At 36.8% G+C, this 25865-nt stretch overlaps 1 protein-coding gene across 3 annotated transcripts in view; it reads right to left on the bottom strand.

The window, feature by feature from the left end:
* Positions 1-19092, bottom strand: part of PKHD1L1 (PKHD1 like 1) — a 157735-nt gene extending 138643 nt beyond the window's left edge. For 2 of the 3 annotated variants that reach the window (XM_019467844.2, XM_019467845.2), the window contains exons 1-8: positions 18853-19090; positions 16922-17011; positions 7603-7747; positions 6562-6670; positions 5469-5526; positions 3806-3899; positions 860-913; positions 169-242 (exon numbers count right to left, since the gene is read on the bottom strand). In XM_019467844.2, coding sequence (XP_019323389.2) covers positions 169-242; positions 860-913; positions 3806-3899; positions 5469-5526; positions 6562-6670; positions 7603-7747; positions 16922-17011; positions 18853-18925 — 697 coding nt within the window. In that variant the 5' untranslated portion in view covers positions 18926-19090. Of the gene's footprint in view, positions 1-168; positions 243-859; positions 914-3805; positions 3900-5468; positions 5527-6561; positions 6671-7602; positions 7748-16921; positions 17012-18852 lie in introns of all 3 variants that reach the window. The other variant, XM_053896133.1, reaches the window with a different exon arrangement.
* Positions 19093-25865: the final 6773 nt, after the last annotated feature.

The raw sequence follows: 25865 nt of genomic DNA, 5'->3' as shown, positions 1-25865 counted from the left end.
AAGGTAATTTATACATGCCTACATGAAACTGAAAAGAAGCCAAGGTAAAGAGGAAATGTTGAAAAGAAAGGGATGAAGGGGCAGGGGAGGTCTAAGAGAATATGAAACAAGGAAACAGAGTCAGTCAGGCATTTCTGAGAATTATGAAGAATGATGATCAACATTTACCAATATAGGTTCCAGTCGTCTTACAAATCATAGAACCCATGTCTCCATTTGGATGATCTAGTTTTAGACCATACCTAATAAAATATATATGTTAATTACAAAGTTTAGATTGACAATAGAGTTCTTAAATACTGTATTTCCCTTAAGTATCTATATAATAAAGATCCATTTATTGTCAAATAAATAATAAAATAAAATAAAGTAAAATAAAATAAAATAACTGTTTCCTTGAAAACATCTTATGGACTTTAGAATATCTATCAGGACAGAAACTGTTGCTACAACAAAAATTTCTGTAAAATGAAAATATTTCCCAGCCTTGGTTGAAGATACTTGAATAAAGCTTCAGTTTATAATTATTTTGTAGTTAACTTGGCTATCCCCATTGATATTCCTTTTAAATATTTTTAAATACTACCAAATGAAATAGTCATTTGACACAGATATTTCTCAAAATATCCTAAAACATACTAATCTAAATAGTCGTTCATATCATACTGTACTGGAGACAATAGGGGATATCAGGTTACATCTAACTATATAAATGACTGCTGATTTACCGTACAAAATATTATAATTTTAACCGTATTTTAGAGTATTCAACTATACAGTATTGCTAGATACTACTATTTACACTGGCATGTTTATACCTACTATTCATATTCTAAATAAAATTATTTGAATTACTTACAAATTATCAGATTGTGGTATGAGAAGCTCACAGGGCATTCCTCCAATATAAACTCTGTATAAATATTTTATTGGAAAAGATCAAGTTATGTTTAGTAAGTCATTTCAAAATGCTCTCCTCCGACTAAGCTCGCTGACACCTTATATTTTTCTCACAATCACTTATTATTATCCATCGCTCATTCATTCAACAAACACCTATTGTACATCTATTATGTTGCAGTCTCTGCTGTAGATACTGGCACACATCAGGGAATAAAACAAAAATCTTGCCCTTGTGGGACTGACATTCTAACTGGGAAAGACCTGATAACAAACATGATAATCATAATACATTTGGTGTGTTAGAAAGTTATAATACCACAGGAACAGAAAATGTGGAAACAGATAATGGGAACTCTTCCATCAGAAGTTCAATTAAGTCAAATACAAAACAGAATTTTGTGTTTTGTAATACAAAGTATGTTCCTTTAATTCCTACAGGTAGGAATTACACAAGGTCCACAGCAGAAACCCCACAGAGTAATCAGGATGAAAAGAAGAACTAACATCCTCAATGCCACTGGAATGGAAAAAAAAAGCTGAGAAGAGGCAGGGTTAGGCTTGAGGGAAACATCTGCCTGTGCATTTCCCTAGATGACCAGGTCAACCTACTGCTTTAAGGATGACAGACCCCGATGCTATTGGAAGCCTGCAGGCATGACTGGTACTGTATTCTTTGCTGCACTCAGAACAAACCACCCAGCTTCCGTGCCAACAAATCCCAAATTCAAAGTAAGTGCAGATACAAACATGAACTCTTAAAGTTAGGACTTGAGTTTGCAGAGAACTTTACACTTTTTAATATACTCTTACACACTAATCTTTTATCATTACATTAGGTTTGTAATACAAGTACACTGAATTACTGTACCCAGTATGAGATTTATGGATTCATATTCTCCTTCTAACCTCCCACTTTATTGCATCTAAATAATAAATTTAGCAGTGAACACCTATAGGCACTTACTATGTTTAATCCTTACAACCATCTTATGGGTTAGTAACTATTACTCTTCCATTTTATAGATGAAAAAACTGAGGCAGGAAGGTTAAGTAGCTTGCTTAAGCGTACAGCCATAAGGAATAGATTCGGGATTCAAACCCAGGCAGGTGGACTCCAGCAGGTGCTCTTAACCATGCCCAGTGATTCCCACAGTGATCTGGATTTCTCTATCCGTGGGATTACTACCCTATTTGGCCTTAAATATATAAAATTTTTTCCATCTTATCTTTTATACCAAAATCTCCTTAGTGGGTACCAAGTCCGTTAGTTATTTGTGTGTCCTCTATAATTTGTACCTCGTCTGAGTTTGGAGATTAGGCTGAATTGACAAGACCTGTGAGAAGCAGAAGCAGCTTAAACACCTTGGTGTCTTGACTTCCTGCTCAGAACATGGCCACTGCTCTCTGCTAAGGGAATCAAGCCCAGTAAACTGCTTTGGGGGTACTTGGTGTCACAATTAAGATGGTAGAAATGAGATAGATGCAGTTCTAAGAACTTCTTCACCTCTCACATCAATAGATGTGTGAAAAGTTTTTCTACATTTATATATAGTATCTCAGGGTCTCCAGGATATAAGGACTAGGTAGCCTGATCTCTAGGTCGCTGCTGACTGCAGTCCTGTGATTTCATGAAATAATTTCTATCCATTCCCCTGTACTAAACACAAGAAATTTCAGCTACAATTGCGAAAAAAGGAATCTTCTTGAAAGTTAAGCTTTCTATTTCCTGGCATTATTATATGAAAGGATGACTTAGAAAATACCATCTAAGAATTAGAATATAAGCCATTCATGGCATTCAACTATATGGAAGCAAACAAAATCTTTATGCTAAACTATCTATACAAAATGTTAAGTACTTTTTTCTCTATTTAGTACTTATTTTATTATATGTAAGGAAACAATATAAACATTTTCAGAGTATTACACATACATACAAATGTGATTTGAGTTCTACCTCACAGAATGCCACCTAAATTACCTTTGTTTCATTTAGTAAAACCTTTCAAATTACTTGCTTTACACAGTTATATACTCATATGTGTGTATACATATATATCACCTTTTCAGTATTTAAAAAAACCTCTAATTGCTGTATGAACTGTTATCTAATTTATTTATCCATTTTATACATGTATTCGATAAGCATGGAGCCTCTTCAAAGCCATAGTACTGATTCTGTACTTCCTTCTATAGCAAATGAAGAGGGCTTTATGTCTTCCAAGGCAGGACTGAAACAGGTGTAGCACACCTATGCTACAGAAAGATAATGCTAGTTTCTGGTCCAAAATGTGGACAATTATTTCTTGATATTAGGTAAGTAGCCAATATTACCATCTGGTCCATAGCTGGTAAACAGAGGAACCAGTGTTCAAATCCTACACTGTCACTATAAGTTATTAACTATTTTCAGTTTCAGCACTCTCCCACGCACCATGGTGTAGAAGAAAAAGGGCCAAACTGCATATTAGGAGGCTTCGGTTCCCCCCGTCTTCCCCCATCCCGCTGATCTTGACTAAGCTATAAACCTCCAAGCTGCACAGCTACATATATATAAAATTGAGGCAGTTAGATTAGGTAACAAGTTATCCAGTAATGAAGTTCTATGACTAACTCAATTACTATTGAACTTGCCTCCATGTTCCTTCCATTAATAATATCCATCAAAGAAAAAAAAAGAATTACATCAAACCAAAAAAGAATGGCATATTGGCCCTTTGCTTCCATGTTGATGGATGAATCACCTAATAATCTACTTTTCTTCCTCTAATATGGCTGAAAATACACTGCTTAATCCCATCACATTGTAGTGATTTTTAATATCATTGGACCAACCATTAATTCTGGAATATCACATCATGAGATACCATGATAAGCATATGTTTCCACATCAAAAATTTACCTCAAAATCCTAACATTTTTCCCATTTGAGCTTAATGCAGTATTACTTCCATAGACATCAGTGAAGATTCTGCCTTGGATAGTTATTAGTGTGCCTAAAACAAACAAACAAAAAAATCTGTGTAAGATTATCTACCCATACACCCATACACTTAATACCCAACATCAGAGGTATTCCCAATAAAACAGGCATCCAGATACTTATATCCCATGTTCATCACTATTGTTTACCATTGTTCTGAAAGTTCTAGCAAATACAATAAAACATGAGTATTTATGGTATTAAAGCACTATCTGTAAGTATTTATAGATAGTATTTATTAAAGTATTTATTAAAGAAGTTTTTCATGAAAAACAGAATGAATTATTCAATAAATACTGCCTGGGTCATGAATGACATATTTGAAAAAATAAATAAGATCTCTACCAAAAAAAATAAATAAATCCTAAGAGAAATAAAAATTAAATATAAAACTAAAACCATAAAAACTCTTGAAAAATAAGTATAAATTTATAAAATATCTATATAATTTGGGGTGGTACAGCCTTCTACAGCATAAAATGAATGAAGAAATGACAATGGTTAAGAGCTATAGATTTAATTTAGAAAATAAAAAATGTCTTAATGACAGGAAAAACCATTAATGAAATTTAAAAGTAAATGGTAAATTAAAAAAATACTTTCCACATAAAGATATATATATCTTCAAAATATAAAGAATTTTTGTAACTTAATACGGAAAAATTGACTAGCATTAAATTAAACCAATGTGATGAACAAGTAATTTATAAAAGAAGAAATACAAATGGTCAATAAATATGCATAAATGAGTAATTTTTTTTATTTTTGTTTTACATTTATTTATTTTTTGAGAGACATAGAGAGACAGAGCACAGTTGGGGAGGGGCAGAGAGAGGAGACACAGAATCCAAAGCAGGCTCCAGGCTCCGAGCTGTCAGCATAGAGCCTGATGTGGGGCTTGAACTCACAAATTGTGAGATCATGACCAGCTGAAGTTGGACGTCCAACTGACTGAGCCATCCAGGCACCCCATAAATGAGTAAATTTAACTGCATAAATCAAGAACTGGAAAAATTAGAAATAAGCTACTATATTTTTCATATAAATACTTGAAAAAAATTAGTACTTAAAATTGTCAAGAGTATAGAAAAGGGTATTTTCACATATTCCTGTTGGGATTATACACTGGTATAATTATAACTATAATGAAGTGGAAGCCAGCTAAATGTCCGATAGGGGTATAGTTAAATACTTTATAGCAGATTCATATGCACCCATTGAAAATCATTTTTGAGACAATATTGAGAGCTATTGTACAATCAGAAATGTGTTATTTAGGGCACCTGGATAGCTTAGTCGGTTTGGCGTTCAACTTGGTATTGGCTCAAGTCGTGATCTCACGGTTTGTGAGTCTAAGCCACGCGCTGGGCTCTGCACTGACAGTGAGAAGCCTGCTTAGGATTCTCCCTCTTCCTCTCTCGGCCCCTCCTGCACTCACACATGTGCACTCTCTCTCTCTCAAAATAAATAAATACTTTAATAAAAAAGATATTACTTATAAATTATCAGATATAATAATTTTATATACTAAAAATTAAAGACCACAAACCAAAAAAAATATTTCAGCTGTCTTATAACAGACCTGGAGTTCCAGATAAAGGTGTGATGCTCTTTATTGTTGGGGTTCTGAAACTTTTTGCCTGTAAAATAATACTGTCAATAAGCTAATATCTCTGCTCCTTACATTATTTACATTTAAACAATATCCATAATATGACTGACAAAATATATCTTTTTACATATAAGAAAATAAAGTTTAGAATATTATTCTGATGATTCAAGATCTTTTCCTTAGCCACTAAAAATCTTCTTTCATTTCAAAATGTTTTTAGCTTGGAATTTTCACATTCAATCATCCTTCGTTATCAGTGTAAGTCAAACCCTAGTAATAAGGTTCTCTGGTAACAACTTTTAGGAATTTGGTGAAATAAAATTACAGAAAGCCTCCTTTTATTTAAGCCAATGGAGAAAAAATAACAAAGCATATTTCATAAACAGAAGCAAAACCTGGCAAAAGTCCATCAAAGTAAGCTTTAGTAACTAAGCTAATGATAACTTTCTAGAGCAATGCAGGTATAATTCTTAAGAATTGTGACAAACATGATTGGAATTGGGAGAGAGCAGAAGTCCAGGGAGCCCACAAGGGTGATGGAAACTCTAATACTTTTGATAGACACACATAATTTTTAAGAATATATGGATTATCCTTAGAAGAAATGTATTATTGTAAATAACTCTATATAGGGTAATTACATTTTGCATGACTTCTATGGTACGTGCAGTTATATTTCATCTCTTTACATTAGAAATTATAAAGAAAGGAAAAATAGGCTATTTAAAATGAAGGTGAATCCAATGACAATAAGAAAAGGAAAATCAAACTAAGAGTTGAAATGGAGAAAGAGAAAAAAGAGTATGAGTGAGGAAACAATTTAAAGTTTAAAAGTTTAATTCAATAGTAAAATTAAAGAGGGAAACAAATAAATGATAAAAGAGATTCCACTACTATAGAAGATAATTAAAACTGAGTGAAGTTATCCTTAGCTACCTGCTAGTATATTTTTTAAATGTGGAAAAGATAACAATCTGTAAAATTAAAAAATAAAAGCCCAGTTCTGCAAGAAAGCAAGCACGAGATCGATTATCCGTTAAGCTAAAGAGGAGATCCCATGTACATTGAAGGTGCATGCCCAGCTGTCAAGGCGACCTCTGCAGGTATTACTTTCTGTAACAGGAACCCCATCCACACTGACTCTCACGGTGTAGGAACCTTCTGGCATTGCTCTGCAAAGCAAATGAAGGAATGCAATGACCCTTTTATTTCATGTATACCATCAATAAAAAATACTGCCCCAGACTACAAGTCATTTTTGAAAACAAAGTGTCAAAAATTCTAATTGACGTACAGCTAAATTCCATTCTATATTATTAGAATTCCATTCTATATTATGGAGAGAGGTCCATCCTGAACTCTGTACTGCAGATTCTAGCATCATGGACCTCAGGCAAATGCTTATTCTAAGTGCACTGGTGCTTACTGAGGAGGAAAACAAATGTATTAACAAATGTAAGAATAATAACTTGAAACGCTATCATTGTCACCTTGGTACAGTTATGCTATGATTTGCTTTTTAAAAAGTTTGATCAAATTTCTAAGAAAGTTTTTGCTGCTGAAAAATAGCCAACAAGCTCAATGTAGATGAAATCCTCTAGAATACATGCTACCTGTCTTATTAGTAAAAGTTGCCATTTATAATGATTAATTTTTTCCTCTAAGTTGCTAATAACAAACATCATTTTGGGCTGATAGTAAAGAACTTGAAATGTCACTCTACAAAAGGATCATCTTTAATCTTAATGATTATGTCAAGACTTTGAACAAAATTAATCAAATCAGACAGGAAAGCATAATTTTGATATTTTGAGGAGAATCATTATGATTTAATAGTAGCCATTTATCTTCTAAAAGGGATCAACAATGATAAGATAATAGCTATAATAACCTGGGAGAAGATTTAGAATATATCTTATTGTGCCAATATGTGGAAAGAGCATTACAACTCAATACAATAAAGTTATAAAATAGTCTAAACTACATGAAATAAAGACAGCTGATCATCAGAAAATATTATTAATATCCAGATTATATAAAAAACTATATAAAACTAATATGTATATGAGAAAGATATTCTTATTAAAGGTAGTATAAAACATACCTAGTATAGCATGTAATTTGAGTTGAATGACTTGAATCCTTTTCTACATCACAAGAAAATGATTGGAAAGAGGAAACTAATTGCACACTGTTTCCCAACTCAGCATTATCAGCTCCATAGTTAAACTGGTTTGCTTGAGCAAAACCTGGAAAGGTAAAAACACTGAATTATTATTAATGGAATTCTGTTTTCAAAGATCTAACAATTGTCATTCAGTACTGAATCATCAATAAATAATAAGGAATAGTACTAAAGTAAGCAGTTAACCTATTTTGTATTTATCCCAAGATTATAATCCTCCTTGGAAGCATAAAAAATTGCTTTCAATTCATTTCTCCACAAAAGTAATGCTTGAGAACGTATTATTTGTTAGGCATGGAATTAAATAGCTTAGATTCCAGTGGTAGGGTGTGAAAGGCTGGAGAAAACAGACGTGCACCAATTGCTGTATCTGCTGGGGATAAATGCTATGAAACCAAGCAGGCCTGATGGGGTAGGAAGAGTAGATGAGGCGAACACTATTTTATAAGGGATGGAATCTTTACTTTGAGTTCCTACAAAGCAAAGTCTGAGGTGAGAACTTGCAAGCAAATGGTTTATTCAAGTGATGACCCTTTTGGGACAAAAGAATAAAACCTGAAGAAAGAAAACCTGAGCCAAAAGCACAAGTGGGGTTCAATCTTGCTGGAAACTTCCAAGGAAACTACAGACTACCACTCGGAATCAAAGAATCAATGGCAAGAAACATCACTTCATCAAATCCTGTCCGCATTAGTTGAGAGTTCTCCCTAGGGGAAAAGGGTTTTTCCTGCACTTTCGGGCTGCACATATGTCCACATGCCATATGGATTCCAATGTCCCAAGTCATTGCATCAGTGAAGCCCTGGGACAATAGACAAAGACATGCTATGGGCACAGAAGGCAAGAGCTACAAGCATAGACTTTGTCAAAGTATATGAGGGACTATTTGCCATGGCTGTGGCTAGCATTAGAGGTGAGAACAAGAGGATGTGAAGCTGAGTGTAAAAGACACCTCGTACAGTCAACTCTTCACAACATATAGACATGCTTATGCCCCACATTTTAAGTACAATCCATTTTCAAGCCAAGAGCTCTGTTAAAGATTTAATACCAGAAGGTTAGTGGGGCAAGATACACACCACACTAACATAATGGTTCCTGAGGCTATAATGAATACTTACCATACCCATTTTATTTTTTTTACCACACATAGATTTCCTTACCCTTAACCAGTACTTCAACTAATGGAGTGACACTATCCTTCATACTGAGGGTCTGAGCCCTTAATTGCCTTGCCCTTGTTAGGCTATGGTTACCACAATCGCCTATTCACAGTTATCACTGGACACAGAAGCCAAGAGATACTCCATTAATACCCTGAATTCCAGACATATTCCTCCCTATCTCCATTAGGGAAAGCAACCCTACCTCTCCATGATCATCAGTACTGATTATCTCTAGTAGTCTGCTAATTATGTTTGATGAATTCAAACAGATCAAGTAGTAGTGGTCGTTTCAGTTCAGTGGAAGCCATACAGGGATCCCTGGCAAAAGCATTCTCTAGGGGTGCCTGGATGGCTCAGTCAGTTAAGTGTCCAACTTTGGCTTAAGTCATGATCTCACAGTTCGTAAATTTGAGCCCCTCATTGGGCTCTCTGCTTTCAGCATGGAGCTCACTTCAGATCTTCTGTTTCCCTCTCTCCCTGTTCCTACCCCACCAGCTCATGTGCACACACACTCTCTCTCTTAAAAAAAGAAAAAAAGAAAAAGAAAGAAAAAGCATTCTATAATCCAGCAGAATCTAAAACTGTAGGGACAGAAAGCACAGATTCAGTTTCCAGATCACTGGAAGCAATACTGACAGAGAGTAACCATTTTTTCCCAGCTCCAAGTATTCTGTCTCTTGGGAAACAGCAGCATGTATCTGCCATGGCTCCATGCATATGGCATATGATGGAGGCTAGCATCTCACCCCACAGAACGTTGTTTCCTAGCTGGGATCTTTTATAGACCCCTTTTATAGCTGACTTATCTTTTATAGACAATTCCATCATTCTACTAGGCCACATCTTTCAGGGTAACACAGGTTTTGTGGTCATGTGCCAATAATTACAACTTTTTCACTATAAAATGTTTTCTTTGTTATGAGGCACTATTCTGTGGAATTTCATGGCAATAACTCAGACTCTGGAAGCTCTAAGATGGAACTGGCAGAGGCACTGTGGATAGAGAAGGCAAAATCTATATCCGAAGTGTCTGTTCCTGCAATAATCATCTTTGTTCTTTCCATGAGAGAAGGGGAGTAATGCAATCAACTTGTGACTAAATAGGTGGTGGACTTCTTGAGGGATGGACCCTATTGAGGGCTTAGTATTGGTCTCTGCTACTGGCAGGTCAGGTATTCAGCAACTGCAGTGAGCAGCTTAGCCTCGGGAAAAGGGAGTCCATGGTATTGGCCCATGGCCTTCACCTCATGGCCCCTCTGTTCATGGGCCCATTGCACAAGCACTGAGGTGGACAAAGAGAGAAGTTCCTGAATGGTCACTCCATCAACGTGGTTGCTCTGTTTCCTCTGTGGGGGATCTTCTCTTGCAGGAACTAACTTGAGACATACAGATCTGTATACTTTGTGCTCATACCATGAGCCCCTTCACATGCCTGTTTCCAAGACCTTCTTGTTTCTGATTTCAAACCCTGTTTCTGGGATATAGGAGGCATGTGACATAAATGGTCAAGAAAGCTTTTTGGAAGGAGTAAGCCAGGAGACTATCTATGGCGCGTGCATTTTAGATAGAGGGAACATGATGTTCAGGGTCCTATACTGGGAACATGTTTCTGGACTCAAGAATTAGCAAGCACGGTTGGAGAAGTATGTGTGAGAAGAGTGGCAGGACATGGGACCAGAAGTTGAGGCATTTAGATTATTTTTATGAGTGAGAAAGCACTAGAGGCTTCATAGCAGAGGAGGGGCGTGATGTGACTTACATTTTCTAAGATTCACTAGCTTCTATTCTGAGAATATAGACAAGGGGCAGCAGTGAAGATGCTATTTCAGTGGTCAATGGATAAATAATTGGCATGGGGTCAAGAGAACATTGGAGGACAATCAGTGAAGAGAAACTTATACCTTTCGGGGGTGTTTTACTGTACACAGAAGCAGAGACGTGGGTGGTAGCCAGAAGGGGGTTGTGGGGCAAGAGGAAACTTGATGATTTTGCTCTTTTTTTTTTTAGGTTGGTGAAATAACAGTATGTTTGCATGCTAATGGGTGTGATTCAATAGAACCAGAGAAATAGATGATGTGAAACAGAGTAGAAAATTATTTTTTAATTGATGAAAATTATTTTAATCTTACTATAAATATATGAAAATTCCAGACTAGATCTGGAAGTAGTTAAATATCCATTAAGTAATTTTATGCCACAGGTAAGTATTTTATATAGTTGGAATAACATTCAATTTTGAAAATAACCCAAGAAATAATATCTTTGGTTAAGATTAATTGGATAATGTTCTATTGATTAAGTCCTATAATTAAATATTCTTCTAATAAAAATGTTTAAAAGATACTTAGTATTCTAACATGCAGAGTGAATCTATGAATTTGTTAATGTTATAATATTTTCTGGAATAAAGTTAAGTTAGTAAATGAGCAGTAGTTGACCACTTCAAAATCTAAAATTCCTAAATTCTTAGTTTTAAAAAGTATGTGCGTTTTTAAATGTTATTTTTTTTCTAACTATCACAAGTGCTTAACATTAAAACAGCACTATTGCCAAATTGATGACTAATATTTTTTAATTATGAATTTTTTTCCTTTGCATACATGTCATTAATGTAAATTTATAAGTTATCTGAATTTCAGAACCTAATCACCTACATAGCATATTGTCCCACAGTACCATAATAAACTTAAAATCTGCAAGCCACGAAAAATATTAAACCCAAAGATGTAGATTTAACTCTAAATCCTGTGTATATATTACTAATGTTAGAAAAAATAAATATTAAGTACTTGCTTTAAATTGTCAGTAGTTTTGCAGCTTGTTTCAGAAAACAATCACTACTACCACAAGTGCTCACAATTAACAACCTTTAATAGTTGAAGTGGCTGAATTGGGGTTGACAGATATCTGTGGCGTGACTTCTTTTTAAAGTATTGAACATTTTCGGTGTTCTAAAAAGTCCATGAGAAAACATGAATATTGCCTTGTCTAAGGTAGGACTGGAAGTAGGACTACACTGTTCCAGAGGTTCATCAAATGCCAAAGCCCCAAAGCCCCAGCTCTGGTAAAGCTACATGTTAGACTATAGTGCTTTTATTTTTATTTTATTTTATTTTTTTAAGTTTATTTATTTGCAGAGAGAGAGAGAGAGAGACAGAGAGACAGAGAGACAGAGAGACAGAGAGAGAGAATGAGCAGGATAAGGGCAGACAGAGAAAAGAGAATTCCAAGCACACTTCGCAATGTCAGCGCAGAGCCCGATGCGGGGCTCAAACCCATGAACAGTGAAATCAGGACCCGAGCTGAGATCAAGAGTTGGGGTTTAACCTACTGAGCCACCCAGCTGCCCCAGGAGATAGCGCTTTTAAAGGAACCCTGACATCCTGGGTAAAATCCCAGCTCCACATGTCCTTGTTGTATGACTTTGGGCATTAGAATTTTAGACATAAACTCTCTCATTCTTAAGTCTCCTCATCAGAAAAATGAACATAATAACATACTTATTAGATTGTAGGAAGACTAACCAAGGATTGTATATATTGCTTAGCTTGGTGCTTGGCTCACATGTTAAGAGCTCAGATGATATTTGCTCTTATTATTGGTCACAAAAATCCTGAAGTTTAAGTTCAGTATTAATATTCCTTTTTATAAATAACACAGAATAAGTGGGTGGTTAGGATTTGAATCTAATTGTAGATGTCAACCTGGCACACATGATATTGGGAGAAAAATAACATTAAAAAATGTTCATTACAAAGCTATTACCCATTACCATACATAACTTCCTCCAGACTCTATGTTCTTAGCTCTTCTCCTGTCCTTTAAACATAGAAAACATAAGCAGAACTCAACAAAGGGGAGGGATTTCAATAAATACCGCTTTCTTCCTCTAAGCATAAACCGTAAACAAACAGAACTTATCCAACATAGGCTAAAGTACAAATATAAGTATCAATTTAACATGTAAAAGATATCTGCATTGAATCTGAAGCTTTGATTCTAGGATGGCAGTTACTGCTAAAATGGAATTTTGAAAAGATACATGAAAACAGAGGAAAGCTAGCTACTTGAAAACGTGTTCTTTCCTTTTGCCAGCTAATGCTTATCTTTGGAGTTCCTGTTGAGTTTGAAATACACAGAAGGGCTGCTGGAAACTAACTAAAGCATGGAAAGTTTTACTAGTGGTGTGGTTCAGGATGTGATGCATGTATTTATTTTCCTATTAGGCACATGTCACATAATTGATATGGTAACACAGATCTGTTCATAAGCATTCTTAAGGCAAATACAATTGTAAAAAATAAAACCGACAAAAGAAGATATTGTTTGTTTTTTTTGCTTCGGAGTTGTTTTAATGTCATCTATATGCTTAATGTCACATTTATTTTTAATGTCATATATGTCATACATAAATTTTATACAGTATTTATGTCACATATATAGACATATCTCCCAGGAGTAAAATCTATAGGAAAGCATAGGCCAAATCTGTAAGATTTGTAAATATCCTCATAAATTCTCCTTAAAAAAACTATAGAAATATTTCTAATGTTTTAGCTAACTCCAAAGAGTTAAAAAGAATCCCCTCTGGAAAGAATTTCAGTATAAAAGTATAATTCTAAAAAATAATTGAGTATGAAGAAGATACCTCTGGAAGTACTCCAAAGCACAAAGATTACAGGAAGGGTTGGGTGTACCCTGGAAACAGAAAACGTTGAAGCTTCAGATGGAAATTCCTGGCATGTTGATGTATTTTTTTCTTTTGCAGAAAAACTGGAGATAAGACTTGCCAGGCACACAAACCTGGTTCTCCTGATAGCAGCCTGTGCTGCTATCATGGAAAATGTCAGTGTTGTTAAGGCCAGTAGTCGTTTTGCACAATGCAGGCTATTTGGGTTTCTCTAGTTAAAAACAAAGCAGAGTTGAAAGCATATAAACCTACTCCAAAGTTGTAACATTCAAAACAATGAGAAGGAAAGGTGCAGTGTGATGAAGGATGATTCCTAAAGAATGGAACCAAACCTATAACATAAATGCAAAAATAAAATAAAAATAATAAAAATAAAATAGCTCTAATTTACGGAACAGATAGTATCTATGGGTACCTTAGATACATCATCCTTTTCAATATTTACAACAGCCCCAACAAGTAGGAATTAATATCCCATGTTACTGATGAGGAAGCTGAGGCTTAGAGGAGTAACCAGCCCCAGTCACACAGTGGGAAGGGGCAGAGATGGGACAAAAGCCAGTCAGACTGGACCAAAAAGTCCCTGTGTTTTCATAACATTATAAAAACTATATAATTCAATACTTCGGTTAGACAAAAATATATGTAATAGGGAAATCTCTAGAAAAAAAAGCCAAAAGTAAAATACTACTCCTTCCATCTTACTCACTTTCTTAAGAGAAATATTAAAAAAAGACGTTTGAGAAATACAAGGTATGAATATAAAGTAACAAGGCCAAGAAAGTTAGAAACACTCCAGAACTAATCAAAACGATAACACTCCTCATCAAAGTAGGCCTCCTAGACAGAGACACAATTATTTCCATGATCATGCCATTGCTCAAGACACTTTTACTTAGGGGTTTTTAAGCACCAGACTTCAGCTCAGGTCATGATCTCGTGGTTCGTGGGTTCAAGCCCCACGTTGGGCTCTGTGCTGACAGCTCAGAGCCTGGAGCCTGCTTCAGATTCTGTCTCCCTGTCTCTCTGCCCCTCCCCCACTAGCACTCTGTCTCACTCTCTCTCTCTTTCACAAATAAATAAATATTTCAAAAATATTTAAAACACTTTTACTTAGGCCACATAATTGTAAAATTATATCTTTGGCTCCTGAAGCCTAGCCTTTAGAACAAAGTAATGCAGCAGCAAATTTCTGCCTGCAGTGGTGAATATGATATGTGGAAATAGCCGTAAGTCACATGGATACACCAAAATATTAACAGTAGACCTTTCTAGATGGTGGAATTTCAGGAATTCACTTTCTAAGTCGAACATTTCTATAACATTTAATTTTCTCACCATGACTTTTACAAAAATAAAGTATTTATATAGTCATATGGGACCAACATTTAGGTAATCATCTAGCAGTGACAATTCCATTTAGAAAGTGTTCTTGTGTGATTAATAAATTAGGTCTGCATGCAATTCTAAACATGAAATATGGGCTAGAGAGCACTGATGGAGTATGTGTATGTAGTTCTTCAAAAAAGTTTGTTCAAGTAGCACATTCACTTAGCTTTGGAAGTCTGGTGTGTTTTGTAAATTCATTACATTGCTCTATACACATTCTGTATATATCATGGGCCCTGAAAACCTACATAAAACAGTATTTGGACTCAGCCTCTGAGAAAGACATATGCTAACACATTTTTAGTCACCTGCAGTACGTGGGTAAAGTAAGAAGAGGGAAGACAAATCAAGGTGGGGATGCAGGTATCTGCAACTCAAATAGGATTTCACTATCCCATGATCCTCTATCTCTAGCAAGAGCATCCAGCAATTGAGACAGATGGGAAAACTAGAAATTCACCATGACACGAGTGGCACACAATACACTGTGACTCAGAAAGTCCATGTAAGAGCAAAGGTTACAGCTAAATTCATAAAGATGTTCTTCCAAAACACCTTAAGAATAGAATGTTTTGTTTTGTATTTATAACTAAGGGCCATCTGGGTCTACGTCCTTAATCTCAAAGAATGGTTTTTAGATCAGAAAAAGTTTAGGTCTCAAGGCAGAAAGAAATAGTTGAGTGGTGTTCTGTTCTATTTTGTTGTGTTTTGCTTTGTTTTAGTCTGGGCATTTCTTTATGGCTTTGAAAACTCTGTTAAGAACCAAATAGCTTTCAAGCACATCTTAACAGCAATTTACAATACAAGGAAACTATGGATAAAGCCTCTTTTAAATTAGTCTTCAGCAAATACATTGGCTTTAGGTGTTTAGCTCTAAACAACAACAATCAAACGTTAGTCCAAAATATATTCTTCACAATTTAGAGGCATAAACCATTTTAAATATGTCATTGAGAGATCGAATTCTGCAGAAATGTTACTTAGAAGTATCGAAAGACATTTCAGTATGTATGACAGAATAATTAAATGTGTTGCTCTGTCCATTCTAACTCCCAAAGGTTCTCATTTGTCTTTTTATTTTAAAGACCAAATAATAGCTTTTTGTATTTTCAAAAATGCTTTTCTTTCCTATCCTTCAAAAATCCATGAACAGAATATTACTATTATTTAGAATGCAAAGGCCTTAGGACTAAAAGAACCATATATTTAATCTTAGGAACAGTTGTTCATTAAAGAAGTTCACTGATTGCCTACTATATTTCCACCCATGACCAGGCAAGGAGAAAGTTATACATAACCCATGCTTTGATGAAGTATATGAAAAGGATTGGGTGGCAGGAGAAGCCATCCAAAGTTTTGCTTTTAATTGCCTTTCTGCCTTCATTAACATTCTAGTTATCCATCACAGCCTCTTATTAAACATTCTACTTCCCAAGCCCTCCAAATGTTATATTTGATAAAGATAAATGTTATTAGACCCATGAAGAACAAAGCAAATAACTGCAAAGGTGGATTCAAGATTTTCCTTTTGGGGGCACCTGGGTGGCTCAGTCAGCTGAGCGTCCAACTTTTGCTCAGGTAGCGATCTCACCATTCCTGAGTTGGAGCCCCACACTGGGCTCTCTGCTGTCAGTGCGGAGCCTGCTTTGGATCCTCTGTTCCCCTCTCTCTCTCTGCCCTTCCCCTGCTCATGCTTTCTCAAAAATGAATAAACATTTTTAAAAAAATGTTCCTTTCAGTTCAGTCATTATAATCCAGATCTTGGAAGTTAAATTAAGCAAGTGATTATAATATGAATTCAGATGATCAGGATGGTAGAGATTGTTGGGGATTTTGTTACTTGTCAAAGGGGTAGAGTTAATATTCTGGCCAAATGGAGAAACAACTCTTATGGATTTTTTTTTAAACCACAAATCTCTAAATGTGATATAGTCTTTAAAATGCTTGAACCTTGGCCAAAAAAAAAGAAAAAGAAAAAAAGAGGCAACCTTACCTTCTCCTTTGATAGTCAGCCTTGTCGCTCCATTTATGCTGCCATATTTAGGTATTATTTCTGTGACTTTGGGAATAATTTTGGAGCCACCTGAAAGATATTACAGTGTGGAAGTAAAAGCATCAAGTACTCATTTCAAGCATCAAATGGTACCACATATTACAATGTTAAAAGAAAAACATCATGAAGATACAGGACTGAAAGTAAATACACCCATATTCTATTTGTGGCTCTACTACTAACCAATGATTTGACAGAAACTAAGTCATTAACTTAATTAATACCCATTGGCTTTATGCAAAGTACTATCTTAGGTGCCACAAAGAGTGGGAATAATACATGATCATTCTCATCACTCTTACCTATCATATTACAAAAGATTTATTCCAACCCTTAATTTCATGTAGTGCTCACTAACTACAGTTCCATAACTACAGTTAGCAGCCCACACAGCAGCAGACAATGCTGCAGAAATAATACTGTGGAGAAACGGGTTGTTCATTATAAGAGCACAGAAGAAGTGCAAAGCTGGGTCAATTGAAAGAATAGTCCAGGTACAAAAGGTAATGATATGTCTTAAGAAGAAATTGTTTTCTGTGACAGCGTAAGACTTTAGGGAAGATAATTTCTGGGATCTTTTCAGCCTCCTGATGATAGTAAGTTTTTACTCTAATGGTCCCTAACTCATTCAATGAATGGTGTAAGGTTCCTGGGGATATACAAATGTATTGACAGTCCCAACTTTCCAAAAGTTAGGATAGACAGCACAGAGTGACAGCACACAGAAGACAGCACAGGGGCCATGGGTGACTAAGAAGGGGCACTTCATCCACACTGCTTGGGTCATACTGGCTTCTTGAAAGAAGGGGCACCCTGGCTGCATCTTGCAGGGCCAATGTGAATAGCTGGCCTGGACCAAGTTTGGGAAAGATAAAGAGGTCTAGAAACAGGGAGAGGCCTCTGCATACACAAGGTCACTGAGTGGACTGCTTCTTTGGAGAACTGGAAGTATGCTTTAAAACAACTCAAAGATACACATTGGCTACAAGAGTTCGTTTTCTGCTTAAACTATACAAATCGTACTTATAAGATTCAGTAACAATTCTCAAAGTAGGTGGAAAAATTTAAGCGGAGACCAAAAAGAAAGGCCACACAAATTACTGTTTAAAATGGATATATGAGAAAAGGTTAAAGAAATTATAATCGTATAGTCCATTCCTGCATGCAAAAAGTTTAGTATGGACTTCAGATGTGTCTGTACTTTAGGTCTGACTTTGCCAAGAGCTCCAAGACTGATCCTGCTTCAGGCACATTTATAACTCCCACCAGCTCACAGCCAAGAGTAGGAAACTCCAGTAAGGACTCTGAACCCTATCTCCAAGACCGTGCTGCTCCTCACCTATCTCAGGTTCATCCTCCTGTTATCTCCACGGACAACTCCAATTTCTTATCTTATCATCTCTTCCAACTCTCTCCTGGGTATTACTTTGAAGGCACAGGGCAGCTGCCCCTGAAAGTGACTGACACCAGTCACAGAGATCCATTCCTATCCTAAGGGGGGGGGGGGGGGGGGCACTACTCTCCATACCTTGGGGGAAAGGGACCCAAAAAGAGTGAGAAGAGAGAGGACTCAGACTGTGTCCCCCATCCCCACCCAAGTTTCAGTGTCTTTTTCAATGGAGTCACTTGGGGGTGGGGGCGGAGAGGTTCCATAATTCACGCAGGAACTCTTAAGACTTCAGAGCAATCCCTCTTCTCTTCTGTCTCTGTCTCTCTGTTAGGCCTGCCCTGCAGGTCCCAGGTCCGCAGGATCGCCATGCAGCCGCACTCGCAGCCTTGGCGCAGGGCTGGTGGCAGGCAGTCCCGCCTCTCCCACGCCACCCCTGGGATCAGGGGTTGCGTCTGCACGGACCGTGCCCGGGATGAGTTACCTGTGCGGGGGTCCGCGGCGCACAAGAGCAGCCCCCAGAGGCCCCAGGTTCCCAAGAGCCACAGGTGTCCCATCGCCGCGCCAGCCCCTCAGAGTCCGCGCGCGCCGCTCACTCGCAGCTGCAGCCAGTGTCGGGCTCGGGTCCGGGCGGAGACGCGCTCGCGCGCCACGCTCTTCCCACGCACGCAGACAAACTCAGCCACCCGAGGCCCGCCCCGCCCCGGGCCGTCCCGCCGCACCTCTGGGATTTGCACGCAGATACACTCCCCTGCGCGGGAGAACTGATCCCGCCCCGACCGGTCTGTGGTGATCAGACCTCCACAGGCAAACCTGGGTGCTGACGTCTGAAGGCTGTCCCCATGAGTGTAATGACTCCACTTCATCTGGCAACAGAGATCAATGGGCAAGTTTTCCATGAATCCTGCCCCACTCCCCACCCCCCTTCAATTCTAGGCCTACACACTTTCATTTGCCAGTCTGCTTTAATTATTATCACCAGGTGGGCCTAAAAGTCCACCTAATGCACAAACCCCACTCGTTTTTCCCCCTTCACATTCATATAAATTAGTGCTGATCCTTTAATTGACAATCATACTAATATGTATCGATTTCTCTGCATGTCCCAAACGCCATGCCCAGTGCTTTAGAGACTTCAACTCACAATAATCCCCAAAGGACTCTTACGATTAAAATTAATGACAATTACTATTGTTATCCCCATTGTTCCAAGCTGTGGACTGAGGCACCAAACTTTGAGTGACTTGCCCAAGGCCACGTAGCTAAGTGCAGTGAGGACCAAGCAGTGACTCCAGAGCCAATGCACTTAACCCCTCCACTGCCCCCCAGTTTAGCACACCTCTAGTGAGGGTTTGCAATGCCTAGGACATACTCATCCTAAAAATTATTCATTATCTATCTGAAATTCACATTTAACTCAGTATCCTGTGTTTACTAAACCTGACTACTCTAGCTGGGAGGGAAGAGAGAAGAAATAGAAGCGAGAACTCTAAAATATGAAAAATAATAATATTAGGCCCTTGCTCTTCAAGAGTTTATACCTAGCTCATCGGGGGTTGAATGTTTTTGTTGTTAGATCCGGTTAATTACATTCATCTCATAATGTTCTGCAAACTGACTCCCCATGTCACCATCCCACAGAAACTAGTGCCTGCAAGGTACCACTGCCTCTGGGAACTCTTTGTAGCATGTGACACTGGTAACATCTTTCTTGAAATTCCATTCCTCTGAAGAGTCTTGGGTTTCTTCCTACCTCTCCAATCATTTCCATCTTCTATTTTTCTCTTACTTCTTCTTCCTGAAAATTGATGTTTCTGCAGGTTTTACTCACCCTTCCCTCCTCTATCTGGAAGTTGGTCAATTAGCAGAAAATCAGCTCATTGAATGCCAATTTGCTGATTAATTATTTGCCAAACTTAAATTTGAAGACTGCAATGTCATATAGCAATAATTACCAGCTTTATCAAGAATTGCTTAGCAGCATTTTCAAAAATACTCACTTTAAATTATTAGCTGTGAAATGTGTAGAAGTGTATATATATTTCATTATCAAAAACCAAAATAAAATGTACTGTGGGAATACAAGTTGGAATTGCTTGGTTAATTTTGATTTCTTTCTGCTGCTTTTAAATTAGAATTAGATTAAGTTAACCTAAATTAAACTTTAGATGATTTCATTAAAAAGTAATTTAAATACAATTTAATTCAAAATTTTTATTGTTTTCAGATGCTTCTGAATTTATATATTAAAAAAGAATATGAGGAATAGGTGAAATAATACTAAAATATTTTAAGTGGTTTTACTATTAAAAAGGTAGTAAATGTCATTCAAAAGTGTTAACAAATAAATCAGAAGTTAATGAAAAACTTTGTCCCATATCCTATACTAGAATAGTTTATAACCAGGAACCATTGAAATAGGCAGACTTTTCTATAGAAAGTCCTCCTATAGAAGGAATCCATATTGTTTATAACAAGGAGGAATACTGTTCTATGTTTTGGATATCAATAAAGTGAATAGGGAAAAGTGCATATATGTATGAAACAAGTATATATAAATATAAAATACACATATCCATATATAATTCATAACCCAGTTGTGAGACTCAAAAATGTGTGTATAATTTTTCTATATATTTCACCATCAGTAACCAAAATCAATTTGTTCAAGCTGCTAATTATTTATGTTAAATTGCATTCATTTAATTTGGTAAATTTGGCATATTGGTCATTTAGCAAATTGATCATTTGGCTAATTTGTTTTAGGAAAATTGATATTTCAACAAAAAGCCTGACTTTCTGCCACATAATGCCTAAATTTCTTGAAAAGCCAAGCACTGTAATTTGCATATATAGATTTTATACTCAACTCTTGTTGAATAAATGAGCATCTTTAACATTTCTCACTTTAAAAGTGCCTATTTATGGGGTACCTGCCTGACTCAGTCAGTAGAGCATGTGACTCTTGATCACAGGGTTGTGAGTTCATGCCCCATGTTGGCTGTGGAGCCTACTTAAAATAAAAATAAATAAATAACTAAAAGTTCTTATTTAGATGATAAATCAATGTCTTGCAAAAGATCTCACCAGTGATTTTTTTTAAGTTTATTTATTTATTTTGAGATAGAGGGAGGAAGGGCAGAAAGAGAGGTAGAGAGAGAATCCAAGCAGGTTCCACACGTCCAGCATGAAGCCATACACAGGAATCGAACCCACAAACTGTGAGATCATGACCTGAGCCGAAATCAAGAGTCAGACGCTCAACCAATTGAGCCACCCAGGCGCCCCTCACCAGTGATACTTTTATCTTAAAATATTAATATAAGTGGATAGGATAATGTGACAATAAATAATTATAACTAGATGAAAATTTATGTAATGAAAAGTCAACTTAGAACCAGAAAAAATGACTATGTAGTTTCCATAACTAATGATTTAAATTGTATTTATCTTTAGAATATTTAAACCTTTGTAATACAGATTCATCATGGACCATTGACAGGGGAAGGTGCTTCTGATCACTAAATCCCATGCTTCTTTTTTAAGTTAAAAAAAATTCCAGCTCTAAGAAAGCCCCACTAATAGGGCCAGCATCATGGTTATATGACTCGTGCAGTCTCATAGGTCCCATGCATTTAATCCATGCTGTCACCATTGTGAAGTCCTAAATAATTTTGGAATGAGGGAATCCTCATTTTCATTTTGCCTGGTCCTACCTGCCTTGATGGTGAAAAAGAGACAGATTATAAACTTGTTTATCCTTCAATTTGAAAGCAATGAGAAAGTATAGGGAGTTAGTAAGAACTCTTGCAGAGCTACAAGGAATAAAGGGTTCACTATGAATTCACCTTACTTGGAAAATGAGCTGTGTGTGAGAGCCTGATTTTGAATATAGAACTAATTATGAGAGATGAACAAAATGAGGTACCTACAAAAATAGGGTGGTTCTCTTAGTATGCTTTCAACAAATATTCAGTATTGTAGGCAGTAGGAATAGGGCACTAGTTTTGTTTTGTTTTTAAGCTCTGTCTTCACATAACTTGCATTCTTAATGGAGACAGCCAGTAGACAAGATAAGTGAGTAAAATATATAGTATGTAGAAAGTGATACATGCTGGAGAGAGAAAAATAAGGAGGGAAGTATATCACATGTGTATTGTGGGGAGGGGGGTGGATTGAGTAGATGAAGTTTTAAATAGAAGGACCAGGAAATTGTCACAGAGAAGGTGAATTTCGAGTAAAGATCTGAAGGTCTAAAGGGAATTTGCTTAGCCATGTGGACATCTGGGAGAAGAGCATTGCAGTCATTTTAGAACAAATGCCAATGCCATGAGGAGGGAGTGTGTTTTGATGTGTAAGGAAGAGGGAAGTCAAAGTATATAAGATATGAAGACCGAGAAGTAATGGGAGGTGGGGCAGATCATGCAGGATCATGTATTTGACTCTGAGTTAGATGGGAACCCCCTGTAGAATACTGAGCTAAAATATGACATGATTTAACTTATGTTTTCAAAGAAACACTCAGATACTGTTTAGTTGCACTAGGGCAAGAGCAGATGCATCAATTCAGAGATGGGACATCAATTCAGAGATGAATGCAAATAATCCAGGCAAGAATAATGGTATCTTGGAAAAGGATGGTAACAGTGTTGGTAGTGAAAAGTGGTCAGATTGTGGGTATATTTAAGAACCGAGTCGATAGGATTTGCTGACAAGGAATATGTAGGGTAAGAGAAAAAAGGAGGGGCAAACATGACTTCAAGATTTGGTCCGCAACATCTAGAAGTATGGAGGTCATTAAGAGGCGGTGAAGAATGTGGGAAGAGTATATTTGAAGAGTGTATCAAGAGCTCACCTTTGTAAATATCGAGTTTAAGATCTATTAGATTTCCAAGTGAGATGTAAAATAGGCAGTTTGGTTTTTGAATCTGAAGCTCAGGGAAAACTTCAGGTTGGAAATATTAATCTGATAAACATGAGCATATATTTTAAAAATAATGAGGCCAAATGTGATCATCTAGTGAATGGAATATAGATGAAAAGATCTAAAGACAGAGCCTTGGGAAACTCCAATATTGAGTAGTAGGAAAGATGAGGAAAAACAAGCAAAACTGACTGAGAAAGGGTGGTCCAAAAAATGGCAGAGACATCAGGCAAGAGTATTGCCTGGGAAGCCACGTAGTGAAGTATTCAAGGAGGAAGAAGTAATGGCTATCAATTACCCTGGGATTTAACAATGTGGAGCTTATTGGAAACTCTAAGAACAGTTATAGTAAAATGGCAGGAGTGAAATCCTGATTGGAGCAGATTCCTGAAAAAATAGGGCTACTTGGGGACCATGTTAGACTCTATCCACCACAAGATAGAAGAGTTGGAGAGTCAAAAGTTCAGCGGAAAATACTCCCTGCAGGCAGCCAATCAGACTAGTGGTCATAGCAGTCTTGAATTAAAGTGAAATCAACAAGAATGGTGTCTTTTCTCCAGTTACTTGGAGGTGTGCATGTGCAGGCATGAGAGTAGGCAATTTGGGAAAGCTAGTAGTTTTACTCACTTATCTTTAAGGCACTTGCCGGCACTAGGTGACACTGTTGGCAGCATTCTCTAATAAAAAGTCAGGAAACTAGAAAAATGTAAAGGGGTAAAGAGACTAAAACCTACTGATAGAACAAACCTTTGTTCTCAGGCAAGCATGTGGGTTTTATTTTGTTTTTTAATGCCTTGAGAATTTTGTTTCTGTTGTTTGAAGTAGACAGTTTTTATGTGGGGAGCACTATCTTTTCTCCCTTTTAAACATCATCCCAATTTCTCCTTTGTGGAATAATCTCTTTCCCAATTAAATGTAGTCTGGTGACCCAAGGTGTGTATATGTGTGGTGGGGGGAACCCAGAGTATCAGATTCTCCTTGGAGCTTGAACCTTGGGCAGAGGAGCCTTGAGAGAGTAAATGCTGGAATTCATTCATTGCCTCAAAGGTGCCCTGACTGGTCTGTTCACACAGGACTGTTCTGAGGTTCCTTCCTCCAAGGCTTAGAAAGTGGCTTGGTACAGGGGCGCCTGGGTGGCTCAGTCCCTTGGGAGTCTGACTTTGGCTCAGGTCATGATCTCCTGATTCGTGGGTTTGGGCCTCACGTTGGGCTCTGTGCTGACAGCTCAGAGCCTGGAGCTGCTTCGGATTCTGTGTCTCCCTCTCTCTCCACTCCTCTCCTGCTCACACTCTGTCTCTCTCTCAAAAGTGAATAAACATTAATAATTTAATGAACATTGAAAAAAAAAAGAAAGAAAGTGGCTTGGTTCCTACCTGTTTCCACGTTTTGATTTGCCACGTTTCCTGTGAGAATATGGAGCTTCCATTATTCTTTATATAAATTTCCTTTTGCTTAAGTTTTCCAGTTAGTTACTTTTGTTTGCAACCCCCCCCCTCCAAATTCTAATTAAGAAAACATTTTTATTAGTAAATCATACTTTTGTGTCAAGGGCAAAGCCCTGGAAAATGATACAGGCCAATTTGAAAAATGCCTCACTGGGTATAATATTTAATAAGGTGAAGGTGAAGGACCAGTGGGGCAGTGTTCTCAGAGGGCTGAGTCATTTGGCAATTCTTATTTTCCCAAAACCTTATACAGGAGATTTAAATATGGAAACTGTATTGACCCCAATTTTTTTTAGACACAACGTTATTAAGCCTCCCTTCCCCAAATAGCTATCTACATGCTAGGATAATCCTAGTTGAGAAGACATTTCCTAGACAGAACTGAGAACAAATCAACATCTTATATGCCCTTGGCAAATGGTAATAACCATTTGTTATTTGTTTTGAAGTAAACAAAAAGCTTTCAATCTTGACTTTATATTTTGAAACACTCCACAGTATTTCCTGGCCAAGTATTGCTGATAATTAGCAATTTGTATTACTTTGAAAGTAGGTTAACAATATAATGGTCATATTCAGTTCATCAAAAAAGTATTTATTGTCCACTTACTATTTGCCCAGCATTCTGTTAGGTGTATTAAACTCCAATAAACTCAAATAAAATATTGTTTTAATTTATATTTTCACTAAGAAGCATGTATATATATTCATATATATATATATATATATATATATATTCATGCATTTATTCAACAAATATTTATTAAGGATGCTTGATCATCAAAAATAGTTCTAGGTAATAGAAATGTGTCAATGAGGAAGACATACAAAGTCCTTGCCCTCATGGAGCTTACAGTCAAGTAAGAAAGTTTCAACTGAGGTAACATCTAGAGCAATTATCTTAAATAAGGAACAAACATAGAATGAGTAAGAACTGGAAAGATGTAAGAGGTCCAATTTCATTCTTTTGCATGTGGTTATCCAGTTTTCCCAACACCATTTATTGAAGAAATCATTCTTTCCCCATTGAGTAGTCTTGATTCCCTCTTCCAATATTAGTTGACTGTATATTCAGTGGTTTATTTCAGGGGTCTCTGTTCCATTGATCTATGTGTCTGTTTTCATGCC

This window comes from Panthera pardus, unplaced genomic scaffold, assembly GCF_024362965.1.
Source record: "Panthera pardus isolate Hobbes unplaced genomic scaffold, ASM2436296v1 HiC_scaffold_7, whole genome shotgun sequence".
Classification (NCBI taxonomy): domain Eukaryota; kingdom Metazoa; phylum Chordata; class Mammalia; order Carnivora; family Felidae; genus Panthera; species Panthera pardus.
This window is presented reverse-complemented; position numbering and strand designations above follow the sequence as displayed.